Raw genomic sequence first — 26,078 nt, forward strand, 5'->3', positions numbered from 1 at the left:
CTTCTACTGTAGCTTGCTCAGGAAATAAAGAAAGTTATAAATGTCATATTTATATATTTATTAGTTATTTTATTAAACAAGAATTTTGATGTAGAGAAAGACAGACAATCTGATGGAAATAACAATAAAGACTAAAAAAAATTAAAGAGCCACTGATGTAGATAAAATATAGATGCAAAAAATTCTGCTATAGCAACCATCTAGTAAGCCTCAAATTTACTGATATTGATTCATAAACTAACAGATTGGATTGGAGTGGCTTGCCTTTTAAATAAACACTAAAAGAGCTTGATACTATGATTAAATGAAATTTCTAATTTTCAGATGTACAGAATACTAATTTTAAGGAGTCTTATTTATTTTCATTGATTCATCTCTTGTCTTCTCAGATTTTCATACCGAGGAAAAGTTTTGTCAGACCAGCTTTAAGATAACTCAGAGCATCTTTATTTGCTTCCTCAGCTTCAGCGGTTCTTCTCATTTCTTCAAGCTCTCTGACCCAGTTTTCTTTCCCAGCCTCCTTCAGTCTGGGGATGAAGAAGTCGAGATGCTGAAGAGTGAAGGCAGAGTCTGGTTTTAATGCGATCTGAGACAGATTCTTGATGGTCTTGTAAGCATTGAACAGAAGAATTGACTTTTGATCCTCAAGCTCCTGCAGATCTTTGTCAAGATCATCCATTACAACAGAAAACCTCTTGGCTTTAGCATTTTCATATTCCTTCTTTAATTCTTCTGATTGCATCACAGCATTCGAGGTGCTGATGACATATTTCTTGTTATCTTTGATGTGTTTGCTGTGATGACACTTCCCAGTGCACACAGTGCAGTAGCCTTTCTTCATGACTTCACAATTACTGGGATCAGAAGCCCACCAGCAGTCAAACTCATGACAGTTTTCCTCACAGACGGTGCATATCGTCACCTTCCTGTTTTTCCATGAAGCACTTTCAATTGCCACCTTCACTTTGATTGTCTTTTTGACTCTAATGCTAAAGTTTGCATCCCTGTCAATCTTTTCCTTGTTTAGTTTCATTGTCTCCTGAATCTGAATTTTTTCAGATTTCTTGGACTCTTTCTCTTCAACTCGCAGCTGTAAGTTGCAGATGAATGCTTCTAATCGAATGCGCTCAATGAGGACATCTGAAGTCAACTCTAAACTTTTTCTGTTCTTTTCATCCAGAGACTGAAGAAATTTCTCCATATCTGCCATGCTGCTTTCCCAAGCATCTATTTGAGCACGACGGTAACGGCTCTCATTGTTTTGGGCATCAGCCTGCCGATTGTTGAATAGGAAATGCACAGGTTGGCCACTTTTGTCTCTTTTGCAGGGGATTTTAACTTTATTGATGGCACTGAGAACATTTTTGGGTGGCAGACCATCAGAGTGTGTGATTAAAAACACAATGTTGTCCACAATGTCTTTTCCAAACAAAGACAGAATTGAACTGATAATGTAATGCTGTCTGTCTGAGAGACGATTCTTAGATGCTTGAATCACAAAACACACGGCATCAACTTCACGAACTCCAGCACTGCTCTGAAACAGAGTTGCTAAATTTGCAGCAACTTCCAGATCTTTGTCCAGTCCTCTAGTGTCTCCATAGCCTGGAGTATCAATGATAGTGAGAGATATGGGACTCTCTACAGGACAGACCTGATACATGGTGATTTCAGAGGTTTGAGATTCTGATTGGTCTCCAGCTTCTTCTTCTGTGATTTCATACCATATTTCTTCCTCAAACTTCACCTTCAGTAAGTAGTTGACCATGGTGTTGATGAGAGTTGTCTTCCCAGCTCCAGTCTCTCCCACCAGCAGAACTATTTTTTTTGGTTTACTGGTGTCCTTTTTCCCATAAGTCCATTTTCTGACTTTCCCGTTTTCATTAAACACTTTTCTTTCTGTATGTAGACGGATTCGTTTTGGAGGACCTGGATGAATCAGAGTTGATCTGCGTGGTGGAATAAGTGGCTGTCTGTAAAATAAGAAGGCAAATGTTTCTCAGTATATTCATGTAGCAAGAATTTAAGACTATTAGTTGCAGTCAGTATACAGTCTGCGCGATGGATAAAGTTGCCACAGTAGCGCGCATACATGGGTTTGAGCCTGTTTACAAACCTGTTGTCATTTAATGACATTTTTGCCCCAAATTAATTTCATAACATCACTCGAGAGTGATGAAGGCTGTCAATTAGCATTTCATTACAAATATACTTTATTCATATAAAAATACTAGACATGGCTTGAAGAACAGAGATAAAACATTTGGTCTCAATCATATGTTTATTGTCTTCATCAGTTAAAAAGTATCTTTCTGCATTTTATTGTTAAAGCAATAGCGTATGCCTTTATCCATTTTAGGGATTTCCTTGAATGTCATATGATTTTTGACTTCTATGAGTTTCACTTATGGATTTACTGTGTGAGGGTGCCCACCAGTGTCCTACCAGTATGAATGAAACATTGCATTACATCTGTGCACTCACTAATGCTCACAACACCTTATTTCGGGTAAAAATAGGAAAAATTATACTTCTTGCTAAGTTTTTCTCCAATGTACTGGAGTTTTTTCTCTCTCAGTGAATCCATAATATTTCCTGGAAGTAATTAAGAAATTACTATTAAAGATTTTTTAATCATAATTTATAATAAATCCTTGGCTTAGACCTTTCTAAACATTTATAGTTATAGGCCTCCTGTTTGTTAACCCTTGTGCATCAATAAAAAAAAGTTACATGTAGGTCCATAGTGGAATAAAAATGTCCATGTCAAAAAAAACAGTCATAAGGTTGATATCTCAAAAAATGAGGTTTCAGTAAAAGTTTGTTTGGGCGCATCACCACCTTTCCCCATTAGATGCCAGCAAAACTCAGCTGGTGCACACAGTAGTTGGATTTGTGATTTGCAGTAGAGTTTTTCTCTATCAAATATTACAACACCATACATTTTTTTGTATGACACGCATACAAACCACACTCTTACATCTATACCAACACACCCACACAATTATAGCTGCATTATTTATCCAGTTGGCTCTATAATATGCAGAAAACAGGAATAATGTGAGCATTTGCTTTGTAGACCCTTTATAGACCAAACCTGAAAAAAATGACAAATCTGGTAAAATAATTTCAAAAATAAAAATTTTAAGCCTTGCCAACAGAATGAAAGCCTATTAACAGAAATTGCGTCATTTTACAGTTAAACGGCACTGTGATTAAAAATTGCAGTTTTAATGGATTTCAATGGGGACATTTTTGTCAAAAAGGCCCTGAGAGGAACTTTTTTTTGTACCTAGTGCAAAACAGATTTATTAAAGTCATATGATGCGATTTCAAGTTTTCCTTTCTCTTTGGAGTGTTACAAGCTGCTTGTGTATAGATAAGATCCCTGAAGTTGCAAAGACTAAAGTCTCAAAACCAAAGAGATATTCTTTATCAAAGTTAAGACTCTGCCACGCCCCCCTAAAATGGCTCATTCAAACATGCCCCCACATGTCTACGTCACGATGTGGAAATATTTGCGTAATGCCGCCCAAATGTTCACGCAAAGAAAGAAGGCATGGTTTCAGTAACAACAGTAGTGTTGATGAAGCGATGTCAGGGAGACATTGTGTGTTTCTATGCGAAAGCAAAAGCACTTTATTTGGCCTTCAGAAAGCAGATGCATTCAGGAATCATTGCGATTACTTACAGAACAGCACAACCCAGATGTAATCACAGCACATTTTATGGACAACCGTTTCGTGAACCTAGAAGAGGAGGTAATTCTGACTTTATGACAATAACAAATGTTTTTGTTACACAAGCTAGTGTGCACTACTCAATTTTAATGCAGGGAGGAGTGTCTTGTGGTTAAAATTGAGTAGTGCACTGTGCACACCTAGCCATGGATTTTCATCCTGTAGAAAGCACATAAATTTCAACTCACCCGGAACTCATGGTAATCGCTGGACTGAATGTGTTCCCACAGAAGACCTTCACTGTTGCTCTCCAGCCTGCTTACAGCAAAACAGCTCATGTATGTAAATAAATACTATACTTATTTAAATATTGAGAGATGCACTTTTGCTATTAAATTAAAATATAAACTAATATTCTTTACACACCAGCCTTTGTGTCGAGTGTTAGAACAAAACGTTTTAACGAAAATATGATTTGACAACCCTAACTGGCTGAAGTCCCTCTTAACCAAATGTGCTTTCAATGTAATTTAGAATCTAAACAGTCTGAATAAAATGACGGGAACAACACTTTCATTTTTGTCTTGTCATAAACGTGTGAGCTTGTTGATAAGTTACTCTGCAACTACATGTTAACTAGCAGTCATGAGAGTATTAATAGTATGTCTGCTAAATATATGCTAACACTTTATTTTGATGGTTCCTCAACAGAAAAACTGACTATAAGTAACTTTGCAAATACGTCAACATCTACCTACCCTAACCTTAACCTAAGCCTAATTATTCTCTAATGAGAGTTAGCTGACATGTAGTTGCAAAGTTGCTTATAGTCAATAGACTATAAGGGGACATCAAAATAAAATGTAACCTAACATATAAACATTGATTTTTTTTTCAGTTGAAATTATTAACTAGCGCTCATCAAAATTAATATTAGCCTCACAGGGAACACTCAAATAACACTCCACACCTAACCACTTTCAAGATGTACTGTAGTAAGATACTATTCAGATCTGAAATAATGTCAAGATATTATAGTCCATTATCAATGTAAAAGTAGATTTAATATGGTGTTCATTGTTATAAATAATCATAATCTTAAAAGTTATACCCACAAATGCTTCAGCATTACAATGTATTAAAATTGTTGTTATGATTATTTATAAGACGATATAACATATTATAAAGTTTTTATAATGCATTATGCATTCATTATAATGCCTTAAGAATACCCTTATAATGTATTATAAATATGGGCTTCATAGAACATGTTACCAAAAACACTATATACAACAGTGTTCTCCATTATGGATTAGTTTTTTTTCTTGCTTATGATTAAATTATTATTATTATTATATTTAGTGAGTATTTAGTTAGTGAATTTTTCAAAAATAAATAAGCTTTCCACTGATGTGTGGTTTGTTAGGATCGGACAATATTTGGCCGAGATACAACTATTTGAAAATCTGGAATCTGAGGGTGCAAAAAAATCTCAATATTGAGAAAATTGCCTTTAAAGTTGTCCAAATTAAGTCCTTAGCAATGCATATTACTAATCAAAAATTAAGTTTTGGTATATTTATGGTAGGAAATTTACAAAATATCTTCATGGAACATGATCTTTACTTAATATCCTAATGATTTTTGGCATAAAAGAAAAGTGGATAATTTATACAATGATAACCCATACAATGTATTTTTGGTTATTGCTACAAATATACCCGAGCGATTTATGACTGGTTTTGTGGTCCAGGGTCACAAATAAGTAATACTCAGTAATACGCCACAAATGTTGGACCCAGCATATAGCTCAAGGTGAAACCTCAGACCCTAATTTAAAAACTCCCGTAATAAACGCACATTTGATCTAAGATTATGAAAATGGTTTTTAGTTTGATCAAATTATATGAGAATAACATGTCTTTTTTTTTTATTATACTTGTTACATCCTTAAGAAAAATCATAAAAAGTTCCCTTACCTTGAGAAGTTTCTTTGTATGAAGTTGATATTCACTGATGTCCTTTACAGTTATACACACTCATGTCATTTATATATCCTGCTGTATGCTGCGGGTGGAGTCAAGGGGAAGAACAAAGGCACATACTGCACAAACATGAATAACCACATATTTTGCTGCCGTTGAAATGAGAATTCATGTTGTTCAATTTCTTCCACTTTTAATTGTCCTTACATAAGAACAATTGACAACATTTTGACAATATTAATATAATTAAAATGAACTAAATTCAGATTCATGACAAGACAACTTCTACTCCTCAACAAAAAGTTATAAATCAGTTCCAGACAGGGACAGCAGAAGAGCAAAATTATTTGATCAAATAGCCTTCATAGCACAACAAAGTGTATATATATATATATATATATATATATATATATATATATATATATATATATATATATATATATATAAAATGTTGAGAAGGAAATATTCCTTATTGCTGTGAAGACAACAGCACACAACACGACATTAAACAGTAACAGAAAATGTAAAGAAATAATATACAGGTGCTGGTCATAAAATTAGAATATCATGAAAAAGTTGATTTATTTCAGTAATACCATTCAAAAAGTGAAACTTGTATATTAGATTCATTCATTACACACAGACTGATATATTTCAAATGTTTATTTCCTTTCATTTTGATGATTATAACTGACAACTAATGAAAGTCCCAAATTCAGTATCTCAGAAAATTAGAATATTGTGAAAATGTTCAATATTGAAGACCCCTGGTGCCACACTCTAATCAGCTAATTAACTCAAAACACCTGCAAAAGCCTTTAAATGGTCTCTCAGTCTAGTTCTGTAGGCTACACAATCATGGGGAAGACTGCTGAGACGACCATTGACACCTTGCACAAGGAGAGCAAGACACAAAAGGTCATTGCTAAAGAGGCTGGCTGTTCACAGAGCTCTGTGTCCAAGCACATTAATAGAGAGGCGAAGGGAAGGATAAGATGTGGTAGAAAAAAGTGTACAAGCAATAGGGATAACCGCACCCTGGAGAGGATTGTGAAACAAAACCCATTCAAAAATGTGGGGGAGATTCACAAAGAGTGGACTGCAGCTGGAGTCAGTGCTTCAAGAACCACCACGCACAGACGTATGTAAGACATGGGTTTCAGCTGTCGCATTCCTTGTGTCAAGCCACTCTTGAACAAGAGACCGCGTCAGAAGCGTCTTGACTGGACTGCTGCTGAGTGGTCCAAAGTTATGTTCTCTGATGAAAGTAAATTTTGCATTTCCTTTGGAAATCAAGGTCCCAGAGTCTGGAGGAAGAGAGGAGAGGCACATAATCCACGTTGCTTGAGGTCCAGTGTAAAGTTTCCACAGTCATTGATGGTTTGGGGTGCCATGTCATCTGCTGGTGTTGGTCCATTGTGTTTTCTGAGGTCCAAGGTCAACGCAGCCGTCTACCAGGAAGTTTTAGAGCACTTCATGCTTCCTGCTGCTGACCAATTTTATGGAGATGCAGATTTAATTTTCCAACAGGACTTGGCACCTGCACACACTGCCAAAGCTACCAGTACCTGGTTTAAGGACCATGGCATCCCTGTTCTTGATTGGCCAGCAAACTCGCCTGACCTTAACCCCATAGAAAACCTATGGGGTATTGTGAAGAGGAAGATGCAATACGCCAGACCCAACAATTCAGAAGAGCTGAAGGCCACTATCAGAGCAACATGGGCTCTCATAACACCTGAGCCGTGCCACAGACTGATCGACTCCATGCCACGCCGCATTGCTGCAGTAATCCAGGCCAAAGGAGCCCCAACTAATTATTGAGTGCTGTACATGCTCATACGTTTCATGTTCATACTTTTCAGTTGGCCAACATTTCTAAAAATATTTTTTTTTGCATTGGTCTTAATTGATATTCTAATTTCCTGAGATACTGAATTTGGGACTTTCATTAGTTGTCAGTTATAATCATCAAAATTAAAGGAAATAAACATTTGAAATATATCAGTCTGTGTGTAATGAATGAATCTAATATACAAGTTTCACTTTTTGAATGGTATTACTGAAATAAATCAACTTTTTCATGATATTCTAATTTTATGACCAGCACCTGTATGTCAAATGAATATTAGTTAATTAGTAAATATGAGAGGATACACACACACACACACACACACACACACACACACACAGAGTCTTTGAAGGATAGTATAAGATTAGATAACTATACTGTCTCTCACTTCCCATTTGACTTTTGACCTCCTGGAATAACACCAAACTGCTCAAACATGTACGAGCATGATGAATATTTTCACACAGGCAACTTAACCAGTCTAGTTAACTCTAACTTGCTGCTCCTTACTGCAACAATTATGAGACCATAGCTGTCTCTAACACAGACAACTTACTTAATAATATAACAAATACTTATAAAAAAAATTTTGTATAAGTTAACACTAACATAAACATCAGGGACTGTTAAAAAAAAACTTAAGAGGAGGATAATAACACATCTTTTATATTTTAACAGAACATATTTCATATTTAATGCATTAATGCTTATAGTACACACAAATGGAACTTGTAATATAATTGTGTTACCCAAACCTTAAATAGACTTACCTCATTAATTTGAGTTCACTCATGCAGGCGTTTTTTGATTCTGCAATCATGTTCTTGTATTGTTTCTCCCAATGCTAATATATTATCTACAATGTTCATCAAATGTAGGAAACTGTACCTTCCTGTGAGTGTTTTATATGCATTAAATTTCATTATGCAGAACCCTTGATTGGCATCTAGCACCGAGAAGATTTTGTCATTTTGCATGTTTGAGACCTCTTCTACCATGAGTAGTGGGTAGTGTTCACATTTAACTCCCTTGTTTAGATCCCATGGGTCAAGTCATATGCAGATGTTATCCTGGCACAGAAGTATCCTGTTTTAAAGTATGTCACACACCCTCTGCCTGTTTAATCTTAAAAATGTGTAACTGGTTTTTAATACAAGCAGTCTTTCTTGTTTGCAACTAAAAGGGCCTACCCACCCACGCATGCACGCACACGCACGCACACACACACACACACACACACACACACTCGCACGCACACACACACACAATGCCAAAGCGAACAAAGGCTGTCATTAATTATCCCTTTGTGGTTTTCACATGTTGTTCTTAGAGCACTAATTCACTGGTTTTAGGCAATAAAAACATCATAAGTGCTTCTCAATATCATGATTGATGCTTAAAATATTTTATTCTGTTGTATTGATAATTCAGACAGTCAGTATTGTGTTTGTGGTCAGTAATTCATGTTGATAGTTAATTACCAATGCAATTACCAATTTTAAAAAAAATGCATTTAATGTTGGAAAAAGCTTATTTGTTTGGAAGCTTACTCATTTGCATGATCAAGTCAAGTTACCTTTATTTATATAGATCTTTATACAATAAATAGTGAAATAGTGAAAATAGTGTCAATGCAAACAAAATTCAGTCCTGCTGTAAATACCACGCTCTAAAAAGACAACAGTAAACAGTCAATTTTTCAGTTAAAGTCAGTTCATCATTGATTCAGTGATGTCACTATCCAGTTCAGTTCAGGTCTCTTCAAATATACTACTGCCAGAAATTAAATGTCCCCAAATGATCAGAATGGGCGGTTGTGTGTGCCTTTACTCTGATTAATATAACAAGCATACAAAGCACTTTATAAAGAAGTGATAAACACCAGTGTAAAGCAAATCAAACAAGGATTATTTTATTTTACCAATAAGGTTACATTATCTGATATTTCTATCATAAGGCATGCATAAACAGTAAACAATACAAAAGACAACACATAACACAGTAATAACAGAGAATGCATGTTCATTAACAGTAGTTTAGCTATGAATTAATGGAGAGAAATCATTTTTATGGGCATCATGTGTCTGTTTCACTAATGAAAAAAGTGAGAGGAAAAGTCTCTCTAAATTCATTTGGGTTGTAAAACAGTCTCATCTTTATGATTTGTCTTTGTTGCAACGGTAGCCAGAGGCCTGTGGGCGTATTACAGAAAGATCTTACCTTTAGAATCCTATCTTACCTGTTATTTAACCATGACTATTTCAGTTAGGACCTCATTTAGGATGAAAGCTATTGACAAACAACATTTCCTAAGTGCATTATCTATAGGAAAAAAAAAAAAATCCTAAAAACTGTTTTAACTTTAGGATAACCCAACTAGTGTCTTACTTCAAGCCTTTTTGAAATCCAACTGTAAAAAACTCATTACAGTAGCCCTTTATACAAGATGAAGAGAAGCAACGTTTGATGGTGGAGAGACTTTGGGTGGAGACAAATAATGTTCAAGTTCTTTATTGTCATTACGCTATATGTGCAGACATACAAATGTCTCGCCTCACAGGACCACAGTGCTACATATAGACACATAAATACTACAGTATATATAGCAATGCACCAGTTGTGACCAACATTACGGGGGCCAACCCCTTATAAAAATTTACCATGGTTTTACTACAAAATCAAACCAAAAAAACAAAACATGTTTACTATCGTTAAACCGTGGTAACCACAAATTAACCATGGTTTTGCTACACTAGGGTGACCATACTTCTTCTTTTTCCAGGACATGTCCTGGCCAGGACTTCTAAATTGCCTAAAATGTCTGCATTTTGGCTTTTGTTTTCCTTTTGACGTCAGGTGTGTTATACTTGAAGCGGCGCTGCACAGGCCGATCGGTGTATGACATCAAAGTACCGTGAGAGCGATTGGAAAGCATCAGGAGCATCTGCTCTCTACAGGTCTCATGGTTCTCTGATGTCCTACACTGATCGGTCTGCGCCGCGCCGCTTCAAGTCCAACACACCTACGCTCTCTACAGTCGTCAAACATTATGTATATGTGTGTTTGTATTGCTTTGACCAAAAGTCATTGGTTGATTATGTACAATGCCTGCACTTTATTTGTCAAACATCTTTTTTCAGTCATTACCTTTTGCAGGTATGAAAACAATAGCATAACAAACCCCAAATCCGGCAATTTAGAAATCCTGGCCTGGACATGTCCAGGAAAAAGAGGAAGTATGGTCACTACACTAACCATAGTCTAACCATAGTTCACCTCAGCAGCCACTTCCGTGTAGTTGGTTGCTTGCTAACAGACGAGACAGTTATTGAACTCGATTGAGCGGTTTAAGATTTCCTAACTAGACCATAACTTTTTGTAAGATAAGATAAGAATCCTAAATCAAGATTTGCTTCTCTAGTATGAATTTGTGAAAAATCCTAAATTCGATTATCATATCTTAAGATTCTCTAATATGCCCCCGTTCTGCAAGTATTCAAGTATATAAGTTCTGAGTATTAGTTGTGGCTTAGGGCAGTGCATTTCAAAACATGTTCCTGAAGAACCCCCAACGCTGCATATTTTCAATGTCTCCCTAATCAAACACACCTGATTCAACTCATCAGCGCATTACAAGAAAATCCAGAACATGAAATGGGTGTGTTAGATAAGGGAGACATACCAAATGTGCATTGTTAGGACCAGGTTTGAAAAACACTGGCTCTGGGGATTGTTCACAGACAACGTGGCACCAAGTTTTGTTGTAGGGTTAGGGTTTAGTTGGATTAATTAAAAATACTGAATAATTGTGTGTATGATTGGATCAGCCACTGCAGCTTTCAACATTGTGTAAGTTCATAAGAATAAATGACACATGAATTCAGGCCTGAAGACACATGATGTATCAAAACAAAAAGTGAGTCTAGTGTTTTAGTGTCACATATTACCTAATAACTATTACACATATAACGTCTACACTTCAAACTTATCCAAAGTTTCACATTCATTAAGTTGAGGATGCCATAATTATTTCTTTCACATTCAGAATTATCATTAGATTAATTTTAACTGAAAAAGCAGAAAAACAATATTTCCAAAATTTGTACACTGCAACCCGGTATCACGCCAAAGCGTGTGGAAGACACGCTGGTCCACACGAGGATGCGTGTAAGTGTCACGCTTTGCCTCCTCTAGGCGTGAAAATCACACACATGCATGAAGGTGAAGTTACTAATAGAGTACCAGCAGGGGCGATAATTTTCTCAAGGCCAACAACTCCCTACGGGCCAAATAGAAGCGATTTAGTGCATTCTCCAAAATCCCCCCCCCAAAAAAATTACATTGGAACAGTAGTTCATTCATGCAGTTTACATGCTGAATATGCATTGTGCAATAACAGCATCGCAATTACCTTCTTTATTTTGTTGCAGTTCTGCATGTATAATACAACCGGGTTGCATAATATGACTAATCCAGTAAGCCTTGCTGCAAGACAGTTAACTGATTTGGTTTTCCTTTGTCCAACAGCTGTTCTTACACACCACCCTTCCCTGTTAGTGTTACCTACCTCCACCTAGTGTATTTGTATGAAAAACAACAGCTCTTTTAAGAGCTTCTTCTAAAGCTTCACTGTCTTAGCTTCACTCAAGTAAGCACTTTTTTTTTTTTTTCATTGATGCATTTGGCTTACAACTGAAACTAATTGGGAGAGGTTAAAAGCTGCCTAGATAGCTATTTAGCTACTTACTTTTAAGTATCAATAAAATAACATTGTAATAACTGTATTTGCTTGGTTTTCATTTTAATCTTAAATAGAGTAGAATGCACACACCAGACGATCCAGATTTTGCAATTGTTTTACAAATGCATGCAGATATGCTGCCTTATTTCATCCACACATTTGAAATGAAGTGAAGGCAACACCCTAAAACAGCACTTGGCCCCAAACCTAGTGCTTCATGCACATTAACTCTGACCTGCGAACTCCTATGACATGATCAACATCAGATCAATACATGATCACAGTATGACCTCGTAGCTGAATTAAAAGTGCATAAATTTAAAACTGCAGTGCTGCAGGAAAGTAGAGTAGATTGTATGTTTTTACATTTTAGATGTATTGCTATTTATGTGTTAAATTTAATTTTTTTAAAAGATGCTGCAGAGCGTGACATTATATTGTGGCCGTTGCATGTTCAAAATAGTGTGACCACGGCTTTCCTTTTTTTCGCTAGCCTGTATTTTATCATTTGTTTGTTTATAGCATAAACTATGACATTGAATTGAGAGACAAGGTAATTACCCATGCCATAATTTTAATTGTACAAATCCAGTAGAAAAAGTGGCATAATTGGTCAACCACCCGACCACCAGACTATCTTAAACATCCATCACATGTCTTAGGACCATTCCCCTGATAAATCAGTACTGCTTGGTAGAAGTAGTTTGGTAAAACAATCAACGCTTGTTAGGTCTATACACATCTCTGGTTGCTATTACAACTGCAACTTGCTATATTTTTTGTTGAATTTATTTTCTTGATTAATCAATTAGATTTTTAGTCTATATAATGTCATAAAATTGTGAAAATAGACTGATCAGTGTTTTCTAAACAATTCTGTACTTCTACAATGTAGGCTGGACTGCACAAGGTGCTGCCAAACAATTCGGTGAACCCTCATCAGCTCAGGTTGAACCCCCCACTTGTCCACCAATGGTCACACCAGATCTACAGGTAGCAGTGTCCAAGCTTCATGCCTCAGCATCTTATTGGTATCATGTTTCATATAAAATAATCCTTGTTTGATTTGCTTTACACTGGTGTTTATCACTTCTTTATAAAGTGCTTTGTATGCTTGTTATATTAATCAGAGTAAAGGCACACACAACTGCCCATTCTGATCATTTGGGGACGTTTAATTTCTGGCAATAGTATATTTGAAGAGACCTGAACTGGGTAATGACATCACTGAATCAATGATGAACTGACTTTAACTTGGGTAACATAATTGTGTTACCCAAACCTTAAATAAACTTACCTCATTCATTGGAGTTTTTTGATTCTGCAATCATGTTCTTGTATTGTTTCTCCCAATGCTAATATATTATCTACAATGTTCATCAAATGTAGGAAACTGTACCTTCCTGTGAGTGTTTTATATGCATTAAATTTCATTATGCAGAACCCTTGTTTGGCATCTAGCACCGAGAAGATTTTGGCATTTTGCATGTTTGAGACCTCTTCTACCATGAGTAGTGGGTAGTGTTCACATTTAACTCCCTTGTTTAGATCCTATGGGTCAAGTCATATGCAGATGTTATCCTGGCACAGACGTATCCTGTTTTAAAGTATGTCACACACCCTCTGCCTGTTTAATCTTAAAAATGTGTAACTGGTTTTTAATACAAGCAGTCTTTCTTGTTTGCAACTAAAAGGGCCTCACCACCCACACACACATGGACGGACACACACACGCGCACACACGCGCACACACGTGAGGATGTTGCTGGATTCTGAAATCACATAAATAACATCTCTTCAATACAAATTTGACCTGTACATTCTAAACAGCAGGCAAAACAGAAGTAGTGTATGTACCTCCCAAAACCTAGTGCTGGGTGCAAAAATTGAGATTCAGAAAGTCGGCTTATGAAGGTACAGTATAAGATGTTAGGAAGACACCCACACACAAAAGATTGTCTCCCTTGTTCTTTATTTCAAGAACTCCTACTCAGCTGCTTAAGAGCCTTTAAATACATCACCCTGTCTCACAAGTGGTGTAGGCTTGATGAAGACCTAAAGGTCAAAATGACTTGTCCTAATAAAGAATAAGGAAGTAAATCCTCAGTGTAGCAGTCAGCAAGAGAAATTGAGAAATTAAAATAAACATTGTATTTTTGTATAATTTGATTATTTGAAAGTGCAGACCCAAACAGCAACAGATATGGGACAATTTTAATATTTTCTCTCAAAAGAATCGTCGCTGCACAAAAATTGTAGAATAAACAGTAAAATTATGGTATTTCAGTTCATCCACACATTGACCATTACGTTTTAATTTAAGAGAGATGTAATGCATTTTTATTAATGTACTGTCATATAAGAATATTTACAGCTTTCTCTTATGCGATCTCAGACAAAGTTTTTGACAGAAAGAATAACAATAATAAAAAGATTAATAAAGGAAAGGTGTTCAAAAATAATATTAATAACCAACAATTACCAGATTTTGTCATGTACTTGGTTGTGAGGGCACAACGAGACAGGTAGCTGTTTACCATTTCAACCTCCTCCCCTGCAGTTGTGCCAGCACCTTCCTGATTTTTGCCACTCCAGATTATCTAATAAATCAGTGAGGCACTTATATTTTAATCTTATACAGTGCATTATATAAGTAATAAAAATACAATTTCAAACGGTATGATTAAGAATATGAAGTACCTCACACTTGGTTGAATGAGCCTTGGCATGCATGACAGAAAGGAATGGTCTCATCTGCAGTAAAGGTCTGAGTTCCAACGTGGAGACTGCCAACTTCTCTGCATGCAATATCCGTGCAATAGAACTGTCCATTTGTGGCTGCTTGGAGCTCCTTCTGCAGGTACAGTGGATAGGCGAATATTTCCCCCCTGTACATGTTAAGAGCCTTGAGTAGTAGTCCGGGTCTGCAGACAACCACCTCAAGACCCTCTTCATCCAGTTTGCTTGCTCTTCTGGCAGTTTCACGTGCAGCAGACCACTGACTGGCTCCACAGATCCCTCTGCCAGCAGTCTGCATGACAAAACAATTCTGGTTAAAACTAAAAGTTGTAACTAGTTAGTTCATCTATCAGGATGAGTCGGGTTACATCACACCAATACACACCATCACTGTAATTATTTGAAACAATGAAGGTTTACTTTCAAACTACTACTAAAGGTTATTATATTCAGTCAGTGCTCAGGGAGCTTCAGAAAATGCATCTTCCCCTTTCTCTACTCCATCTACACAAGCTAGATGAAAGGCAAGGTAACAAACTGCATGCTCAGTCACTATCTATTAGAGATCTGCTATTATAAGACGAATGACCAAGTTACTAAACTAATTGCTTTGAGTGCCACCACACATACCATGTATCTAATTCCAAACCTCAACACAAGATTGGTCGGAAGACTGCAACATATTGCTCAGAATTTTCGTAACAAACTAAGATGCTATTCTGTATTATATAAGCTTACACCAACTGGTCTTGAAGGATACATTAACTATTTAATAAAGCAACAATCATACTTTTATCAAAATCAAACATTATATATTTTACTAACACTTTTCATTTTACTCCTGATCTCATCAACAAAATGGTGTACATCAGTGTCCTTGGCAATGAAGGTACCATCAAAATATAGTTCTTCTGACCTTAATAGAATAAGAAAAAGATTATGTTGAGTGTCAGACATTATTTGTTCTGTTAATTTTACATTAAGTAAAATAATTACAAGTGTAAAACAACTAACCCTTTTGACTGACGAAATCGGTATAGTTTTCTGTTGCCATCTGCACAAAGAGCAAGGGTGTTGGGTGTACATGCTGGGCAGGTGAAGTGCTCTACACTGGCCATTTTCTCACACTGGTACTGGCAGAATGTATATTCCATAAAGCTTCTTTGGTATACATCTCCATGTGACCCTATTTCTGATCATTTTCCTATCATGTTTAAAATGTCTCTTCCCGCAATCCCTCATATAACTGCCTCTGATATAAGACAAGTCCGAGTGTATTCACCACGATTCTGTGAGGCCTTTACTGAACGATACAATGATATCAGTTCTTCTGTATCCCTTGAGTTTTTAGTATCTGATTTAGATGTCGAACAACATTTTGAATCATTAAACACTGTATGGTTGGAGATATTAAATGCTATTGCACCTTATAGGTCACTAAAGCCGAAGCGTAAATCAGAGCCTTGGATAAATCAAGATATTCGTTCACTGAGACAATCATGTAGGAAAGCAGAAAGAAAGTGGAAGAAAGACAAACTGCAAATATCTTTTAATATATTTAAACACTGTTTATCGTTATACCAGAGAGCTGTTAAGGAAGCCAAGTCTCTCTATTTTTCTAATTTGATCGAGAAACATCATCAAACTCCTAGAGTTCTTTTCTCGGTACTAAATCCTTCTGTACAGACTTTCCAGAATCCTACCAGTGCATTATGTGAAGATTTCTTGAATCATTTTGGGGACAAAATTACTCATCTGAGAGCTCAAATACAAGTGACCAATGATGAAATGATGACGTTAATGAGTCCATCGGCCTCTTGGACCACTTTTAATTCTATCTCCCTGCAATCTTTAAAGGAAGTAATCACAAAACTAAAACCCTCCCCAAGCCCCCATGATATTATACACCCTCGCTACTTGAAGCAAATAATTGATACTGTAGGATCAGGGCTTGTATCTCTACTCAATAAATGTCTGCAATCAGGGTTCATCCCTGATAGTTTAAAAATGGCCACAGTCACCCCTGTGCTAAAGAAACCCTCACTGGATGCTTCTATTTTAGCAAATTTTCGGCCTGTTTCTGTTCTACCTTTCATCTCTAAGGTGATGGAAAAAATTGTCTCTTTACAACTCCAGTCGTTTTTAACTAATAATCACATCTATGAGACTTTTCAATCAGGCTTTAAATCACTGCATAGTACTGAAACTGCCCTTGTAAGAGTTCTTAATGATATTCTAATGGCCACTGATTCTGGTGATTCTGTCATTTTAGTTATGCTGGACCTGTCTTCAGCCTCGACACTGTTGATCATGCAATTCTCATCTCTCGCTTGGAGTCTTATGTGGGTCTGGGAGGGGCGGTTTTAAATTGGTTCAAATCTTTCCTAACAAATAGAACTTTCTCAATTAAAATAGGAAATTTCTCTTCCTCTTTACGCAAGCTAACCTGTGGTGTACCCCAGGGGTCTGTTCTTGCACCTACTCTCTTTTCTCTCTATCTACTTCCCTTGGGGTCCATCTTTAGGAAACACAGCGTTTCTTTTCATTGTTACGCTGATGATATGCAAATCTATCTGCCTTTGACCACGGAAAAGAAGCATGTTCTTAATAGTTTATCAGCATGTCTGGATGACGTAAAATCATGGCTCTCAAAAAATTTCCTTTTTCTAAATTCAGATAAATCGGAAGTTATTGTTTTTGGCCCCTCTGAAACTAGAACACAAAATATACCTAATCTTGAGTTCTTAAATTTAGCTATTTCATCCCGAGTGCGAAATCTGGGTGTGGAAATCGACAACGGCTTGAAATTTGACAGACAAATCAGCTCTGTAGTAGGTTCTAGTTTCTTTTATCTTCGATCTCTCTCTAAAATTAAAACCTTTCTTTCTAACGCCTCTCTAGAGGTTGCTATCCATGCCTTTATTACATCTCGGCTGGATTACTGCAACTCTCTATATTACGGTGTTTCAAAGACTCAAATTTCCCGTTTACAAGTCGTTCAAAATGCAGCAGCTAGATTCCTGAAGGGATGTAAAAAATTTGATCATGTTACACCCCTTCTGAGATCTCTACATTGGTTACCTGTTCAGTATAGAATTGAATATAAAATTCTATTACTTGTCTACAAATCTTTAAATAATCTTGCACCATCTTATCTGACGGACTTACTCCACCCATACACTCCTAAGCGAGGACTTAGATCGGGAAACAAATTCCTCCTTCAGATTCCCAGAACCCGCTTGAAAAAAAAGGGAAATAGAGCCTTTGAAGTGGCTGGCCCCACTCTCTGGAATAATCTCCCGACCCAAATTAAAATGGCTTCCACTTTATCTGAGTTTAAATCTGCTCTCAAAACTCATCTGTTTGTCTCGGCTTTTAACATGTAATTCATCCTGTTTTTATTGTTTCTAAGTGATTATTGATTGTGTTCTTTCTTGTGTATCTATATTGTAATTATTGTACAGCACTTTGGTCGGCTGGCGGCCGTTAGTAAATGTGCTTTAGAAATAAACGGAACTTGAACTTGAACTTGATGTATTTTCCCAGCCTGTACATTAGATTAGTGAAGAGTAAAATGAAATAGCTACACTAATATTCTACTTAATTCTGATCCACACTGATCTTACCCTTCCAAAGTGACAAGTCCTTCTCTCCAACATCTTCAAAAAACCTTGTCTTGATAAACTGGGTGCAATAGTTTTCATTTCTTCAAATGTACTGAAGACATCCACTGAAAACAGCGTGTCACAGATGCTGGCCAATACCCACTTCTTATTAGGTCACTCATGTCAGGTGTCCACTGTGCCAGACATACGTTGCACAACAAATTTGGCAAATGCAAATCATACCGACCTAAAATTAAAATATAGAACAATATTCGGTTATTTTTTAACAAACAATGGAACAAGAATTAATTCAAATATAAAACCATAGGTTCCTACCATTTATGCAAACCAAAATGATTGCTCTGCCAGCTGATTCAGTGATGTTTACAGGGTCACAAGTACATATATGGACAGGTCTCACTGTAGGTAATAAACGCACTGAAAAGAAAAGTTCAATAATTGAAAATATGTCCAATTATGATTGTAATTTAAATAAAAGTAAAAAAAAAACAACAACAACATAAAAGTGAGAGAAAACTTACAGTACTGGAATATTCTTAATGCGTGTTTAATGGATCAACAAAGTGAAATGGAGGTTATTCTTCAATCCACTTAACAGAAGAACAGGAAAACATTGGGGAACAAAATTCCTGCTTCAAATTCTGTATGAACCTGACACTGATTGTTTCACTTCCATTTGATATCTTTGGATTTGCTTAGCATTACAGTAGTTGCGCTGAAATTAACATATCAGGATGTGTTTCCAGTCGTAGTTTGATAACAAATACACATTTAAAAATAGATGAAGCCAATAACATAAGTAACAGATCCACCATGTCATGTTTCTGATGGCAGTATTTAAATGACAAATTTATTAAAAAGAACACCCTATTGAGTTAACAAGCTTCAATCTATATACAATAGGCACAGAAAAGATAGTTTGGTGGGTAATCACAAATAATCTTGGAAGACATGGACTACCTGTAGCCGACGCTCGTTTCCGTGTCTCTCCACTTCTGCTTCTTTTAAGCAGTGGACGTCCTTCAGCATCTTTCTCCACCCATCGGACATTAAATTTATTACAAGCGGACATTGCTTTGCCCTTGGCTTCCTTTGCCTTGCATGACAGAAAGTGAGCATTGTATGATAACACTGAAATATGGCCAACTCTTGAGCAGTTCATACAAATTTTGTGCTCTAATTCCCACAATTTAGTATTACCACCAAAACTGCAAGATCACTGTCTCAATACATATACTCACAAGAAGCATGTCTGCGATGAAAATAGCATCCTCTCCTCTCCCTCTGTCTTGCTGAGCAGCCATTTCAACAATACTATATTGCAAAGGAAGATAAAAACATGTTTAGACAAAAAGAAGGATTGAGGACGGGGTGTAGGGAGGCTATAGGGAGAGTCAGGAAAAACAAAAAGGCCGGCTAAGTGTTTTGGACAGTGAGAGAGAGTAAGGTGAAAGAAAAATAAAGAATAAAAAAGTGCTTACTTGAAGACAGTGAAGCTTTAGAAGAAGCTCTTAAAAGAGCTGTTGTTTTTCATACAAATACACTAGGTGGAGGTAACACTAACAGGGAAGGGTGGTGTGTAAGTTCACCTTCATGCATGCGTGTGATTTTCACGCCTAGAGGAGGCAAAGCGTGACACTTACACGCATCCTCGTGTGGACCAGCGTGTCTTCCACACGCTTTGGCGTGATACCGGGTTGTACACTGGCAATCAACAAACAGATGACATAAAGACTCCTTACAACTGTTACAAAAAGAACATTCTTTCTCAATATCCATAAAGTTAGAGAGCAACATGTTAGTTGGATAGATTTTGTATAAAAAGTTAAGGTGAATTTCTCCTACCTTGTTTGAAATACAAAATTTGTAAGGAAGCAGCCATTAACATCCCTTAAAATTTTCCTCTTGGAATAACTCTATTTTTTTCATTAAAGACTTGGAATCTTTAACAGAATCAGATCCCAAAAAGCACAATAAAATTCAATGGTTAACCCGTCGGATCCAGGGGATTTTCCTTTTTTCATAGAAAAAAGAGCTTTAGAAATCTCACCTTTGGAAATATCATCCTCAAAATATTCTCTATAATCATTAGAAACTACTGGAAGAAAATGTTTAATTGTTTGTAAAAATGTACTAATTTTTTCATTGTTAGAATGGGAAGTATAAAGTTTTTCATAAAAATATACACAAAAGATGCTATATCTGAAGGATTATTAGAGATTATTTAATTTATTTTCAAAGATAAAATAGAGTTTCAGATTGTCAGACTGTGTCTCGTGCTTCCCCTCCTCTCGTGGCCATATTTGGTCTTCCTGTTCCTGTCCTCGTTCTCTGTAGTTATTAGTTCATTAGTCCCCAGCCCTGCGTTTAATTACTCCTCACCTGTTTCTGTTCTTCCTCGTTGATTTCCCAATGTTCTTAAGCCCTGTGTCTCCCTGTCTCCCATGTCCTGTATTGTTTGTCTACTCCCCGATTTCCACGTTCCGTGAGTTGATTTAAATAAACATTGTCCATTTAAGATTCTCCGTGTCTACTCGCTCCTTGCTCCCAGAGCAGCATGACACTGATAGAGGGGCACAATTAATTTTTGTTTCCGAAACATAGTGAATTAAATCATGAGGAATCAGCCAGTAATCTATTCTTGATTTTAAAGAAAAAGAGCTATTAATCCAAGTATAATCACGATAATTGGGGTTCAAATATCGCCATATATCAGAAACTTGTAACTTGTCAGTTATAAAATAAAATAAATCTGTAATTCGTGAACTAATGTTTAGGGGGAAAGCGGTCAACAGAATCATCTGGAGCATCGTTCAAATCACCACCAATAATTACATATCCATGTAATCACAATTACATATCCTCCACGAAAGCCGGCATACTTGCCCTCTTCTCTCGCATGTTTCACCAGTGGCCTTGCCTTTTTTCCAGTGGTGTATAATAATAATATTAATACTTCATTACTGTTACAGGGCTGACGAGACGTGAGACGTACGGATCCATTTACAAAGCTTTATTATAGGACATAATGTCAAGACAGGCATAGTCAACCAACAGCAGACAGGCATGTAGAGGGCAAGACAGGAGCGTGGTCAAGGAAACAGGCGTAGTCAACGATCGGCGTACAATATCCAAACAGGGCAAGGCAGAAAGAAATAACCAGGAACACGGGCAAGAATCAGAACACAGGAAACCCACGAGGAAAACTAGGAACAGAGAACGCTTTGCAGTGCAGACAGGCTAACAATACTCGGCGGTGAGCAAGAGCAAGTCCCAGGCTTAAATAGTGAGTGGTAGTGATTGTGAAATGGTAATCAGGTGTGGGCGAGATAGTGAACAGCTGTGCGTGTCGTCAGTGCAATGGATTGTGGGAAATGGAGTCCAGTGTGTTGTGAGTGAAAAAGTCAATGTGGTGAACGGGTGACCTCTAGTGGTGGTTGACCGGGAGAGCATGGACCAGATTGGTGACAGTTACAGTACTTAAGTATTTTTTGGGAGTATCTGTTCTTTACTTGAGTTTTTATATTTTAGCAACTTACTTTTACTCCACTACATTTCCAAATTAAAATGTATACTTTTACTCCGATACATTTCCCCGAAGCATATTCGTTACTTACTACAAAATAGTCAGAAGAACATGGACAGCAGGGCCCATGTTCATGAAAATTTTTAGTGTTAAGAGTTGCTCCTAGTAACAAAATTCTAAGAAAATTCTTATAAATGTGGGTGTTTCCTCTTAAAATTAAAGAAAAGATCCTAGTAAAGAAAAATGTAATTCAGAAAGCATCTTAACCCTTAAAGAGGTCTTGAGGTCCAAAATTGTTAGGAGTACGGATGAGGACTTTTAAGGGGCTTAAGAGTTTCTTTAGCAGCGGAGAAAATGGACGAAACATGAAGAGGGAGAAGAAATGAGTTGCACACAATGCATGACAGTGCTTAGATCGTGCAGGGATCATGTTTGTGACCGATCTTATTAGAGACACACTAACATCTCAGACACCGCGCTGAAATTCCATAGCACCAGAAATCACTACATTAACATATTTGGCAATTGGAAAAATGCAACTATGCAGCAGCGATGATTTGGGTCTGTACCTGACAGCACTTTCAGAACCTTATTGTGTCGCTGTTCATTTCCTATAAAATATGGTATGACAGCATGGTAAATAAAAAATAAAGAATATATATACCTATATAGTGTGTGTGTGTGTGAGTGAGAGAGAGAGAGAGAGAGAGAGTACGGTAAAACAGGAAAAATTACAAGTGAAGGCTTATAATATACCCTACTCTTAAAAGCACTCTTTTATTTCCCTCTTTGACAACAAACCAATCACAGTCTTCAAAAGACTGTGTTATTCCTAGCAACGGGGTCGGCCCCGCCTCCTCACTAAGATAAAAGATTTTGTCTTTTCCTCGCTCAGAGTTGCTCTCAGATTGGTCCTGAATCACTTTTAAGCTAAGACTCCTAGTTAGAAATTTTTAAGATAAATTAGGAGCTCTCTGAGAGGATACTTACAATCTTTAGGAATACCGGCCCAGGAAAGCAGGTTTGACGAATCAGTGGTCTGGCGCTTAATTGCAAATTAGACTCCTAAAATCAACTTTTTTTCATGTGCAAACAAGTGCGCGCACAACCGCAGATGATTCAAGTCTGGGGTGTGTGATATACAGTATATCTTCTGCAATAATATGGTAAGTGTTGCTGATAGGGTGACCACATGTGCCATTTTTCCTGGACGCATCCTGGCCAGAATTTCTATAGTGCCTAAAATATCTATAGGATTTGGCTTTGTTTGCATGTGCAGACCGTTCGGTTTATGACATCAGTTCCTTATGTTTTCGAAACGCTCTCGAGGTACTTCGAATCAAAGCAATATAGAAATCCTGGCCAAGACGCATCCGGGAAAAATGGCACATATGGTTGTAATGATGGGCGATTTGACATTATCAAGTAGGCTATATCACCAAATCACACACAGATTGCTCGCACGTTGATTTATTAGTCTATTAAAACTCAACATTCCAGGCATTCTAAATTGTAGATCGCAAAAATGCTTCTGTATGCTTTTTATATTTATATAATATAGTTAAGTTAATCTAGATTACACAAAGAGTACCGTTTTACTGCAGATATAAGCATGATAACACATTTAATAATCATTTTATACAAGATCAGTAAAGCAATAAGTGGCTTACATTTTAGACATAATATTGCTTGTTTTTGCTCAATTTTGCCAACGAAAATAGTTAGTCTCTGAGCAATGGACGGTGTTTCCTTATTGAACAAATCAGCTTTATGAACGAATTGGTTGAATAAATGATTCAGTGATTCACTCTGTAACAGGGCTGACGAGACGTGAGACGAGTGGATTGGACTAATTCAGTTCAGCTGTTCTGAAACCGAAAACTCTGGGTAGGTCAACTCAGAGTTCAAGTAATTCAGAGTTGGTTGAACCTCCTTATTGAAATGGGCCCCAGGTCATTGAAGCCAAACCTTTTTGAAAAGATTTTCAGAAACTCCTGTTGCAGAGTTGTTGCGTAGCCGGTGAAACCGGAGATTTTGGCTTATGATGTTGGAGTACATCATGAAAAAACTGTCATGCCTCTCTGAACATCCATGCATGTTTTAACTATCAGCTCAGATGCAATGAACGATAATTGATATCATAGCTAGTTGAGCTAGTTTTTTTTTTCTTTTTTTTTTTTTACATCAGATTAGATTAGTTGAGCATTTCAGGTGACTTGCAAGGGTGTAGTTATTACATAGTATTCATACTTTACATAATTTCTTAGTATTTTTTTTTTTTTTTTTTTTACAAATGTTATTATAAAAACAACTAGGGAATTCACAAGCCTCTCTATAGACCCCTTCACGGTCGACGTCACAGGAAAATTCGAAGTGCGTACTGCGCATGTCGGGGTCAGAACGTTCCATCCTGTGTTACTGTTAACCAGATGATTTCTCATCAAAATGCCTAGTTGTTGTGTCGTGGACTGTGCAAATCGCACCAATTGTGGAGTCAAGTTTTTTAGGATTCCTGCAGGATCTCATCCTTTTCAAAAAAATAGACGACATCTGTGGCTGCAAGCTATTAAACGGGCAGACTGGGACAATGCTACGATCAATGAGGCTCGTGTTTGTAGTGCTCACTTCATATCAGGTAAAGTCATCCTTTATCATCCCTTTCTATTAGATTAAACTCGAAAGCCTGGATTGCATGATTTTTTTTGCAGTTTTCTGTACACTAGCCTATAACGTTAAGCTATGCTGGTTAATGGTTTGTTTTAAATGTCATGCTGCTAGCAGTTAGCCGCAGGCTAGCGCCAACTTTGTGACAACATTTGTTTAACTGTTACTTACCATGGCGTAACTCTAGCCATAGTAAATAAACAACTGTTTTCTGTAAACTGCAGACTGATTTATTAGTTAGGTGAAATTTGATATCTGGCATTAATTGTGACCTGTGTCATGCTACAGACTTCGCAGACTAGCTTTACATTAGCGCTTTCACTGTGACAACAGTAGATCGCGTTGTAATCAATGTGTGCAATTCTTCTTTTTTTGTAGGAGAGGCATCACTTGACTCCAGTAGTCCTGACTTTGTGCCCTCCTTGTTTGTGTACAAAAAACAAAGCCAGACACCCAAGACAAAAATGGAAAGGTACGAATAAAAAAAGTATCTATCTATAAGGCTTGTCTCTTGCAACGAAACCTGGCGTTGTAGTCTAGACCACCTAGTCTAATCCTTATCCAAATGTCTTTGAACAACTTTCACTAGCCCTTTCTTGAGTCACACGTTCTCTCTCCTTCTGTCTTAAATGGACTGTGGACCTTGTTTAAATTAAATCAATACTCATATTGGTCTGATGTGTGTCAGGGCATATGCATGCCTCAAGGAGATACTATAATATAATATATTAATTATTATTGATTACATTTAAATGTAATTTAATTAAAGCAATATTGTGCAGGCCTAGTTTAACTAGACAATGATTAAATGGTTTCACACAGCTCTAATTGTTCCTTTTGTTTTCCTTTAGGTATCAGAGGAAAAGGAAGAGAGATGAACGCTCTGACATGCAACCTGCTTCTTCCATGGCTGAGATGGAACAAGACTGTACCATTGATCTTTGCAGTGGTATGAATAATCTCTTAAACGTAAAGCTAAAACTAATGCAGTCTAATGGCTCGTTTCCACTGAGCGGTACAGTACGGTACGCAATTATTTGCGTTTCCACTGTCAAAAGTTGTGAATGGTACCAAAAAGCCGAACCGTACCGTACAATTTTAATGCACATTGCACATCACTTCTTTCCGGCATAGGTTACACCTCGCCTATCAAGTAAGGGTACTGTGGCAGTGGAAACGCTAGCCGATTCATGGTTTACTGACCCGAACCATACCGTACTGTACTGTACCGTACCGCTCAGTGGAAACGAGCCATAATACACCAG

General features: G+C 37.0%; 1 protein-coding gene and 1 long non-coding RNA gene across 2 annotated transcripts; both read right to left on the bottom strand.

The window, feature by feature from the left end:
- Positions 1-385: 385 nt before the first annotated feature.
- LOC306858516 (uncharacterized protein) lies at positions 386-15,154 on the bottom strand (the record flags this gene model as incomplete). Its single annotated transcript, XM_079399081.1, has 3 exons — positions 386-1,973; positions 14,758-14,858; positions 14,966-15,154. 3 exons carry the CDS (start codon positions 15,152-15,154, stop codon positions 386-388), a joined length of 1,878 nt encoding a protein of 625 aa, XP_079255207.1.
- Positions 15,155-15,200: 46 nt separating this feature from the next.
- LOC306858962 lies at positions 15,201-16,121 on the bottom strand. The gene is made up of 3 exons (XR_013783263.1): positions 16,012-16,121; positions 15,823-15,913; positions 15,201-15,289 (listed from the first exon to the last, which is right to left on the bottom strand). It is a non-coding gene; the product is annotated as an uncharacterized lncRNA (long non-coding RNA).
- Positions 16,122-26,078: the final 9,957 nt, after the last annotated feature.

The sequence above is a fragment of the Barbus barbus genome, assembly GCF_936440315.1.
Source record: "Barbus barbus genome assembly, chromosome: 39".
Taxonomy (NCBI): Eukaryota; Metazoa; Chordata; class Actinopteri; order Cypriniformes; family Cyprinidae; genus Barbus; species Barbus barbus.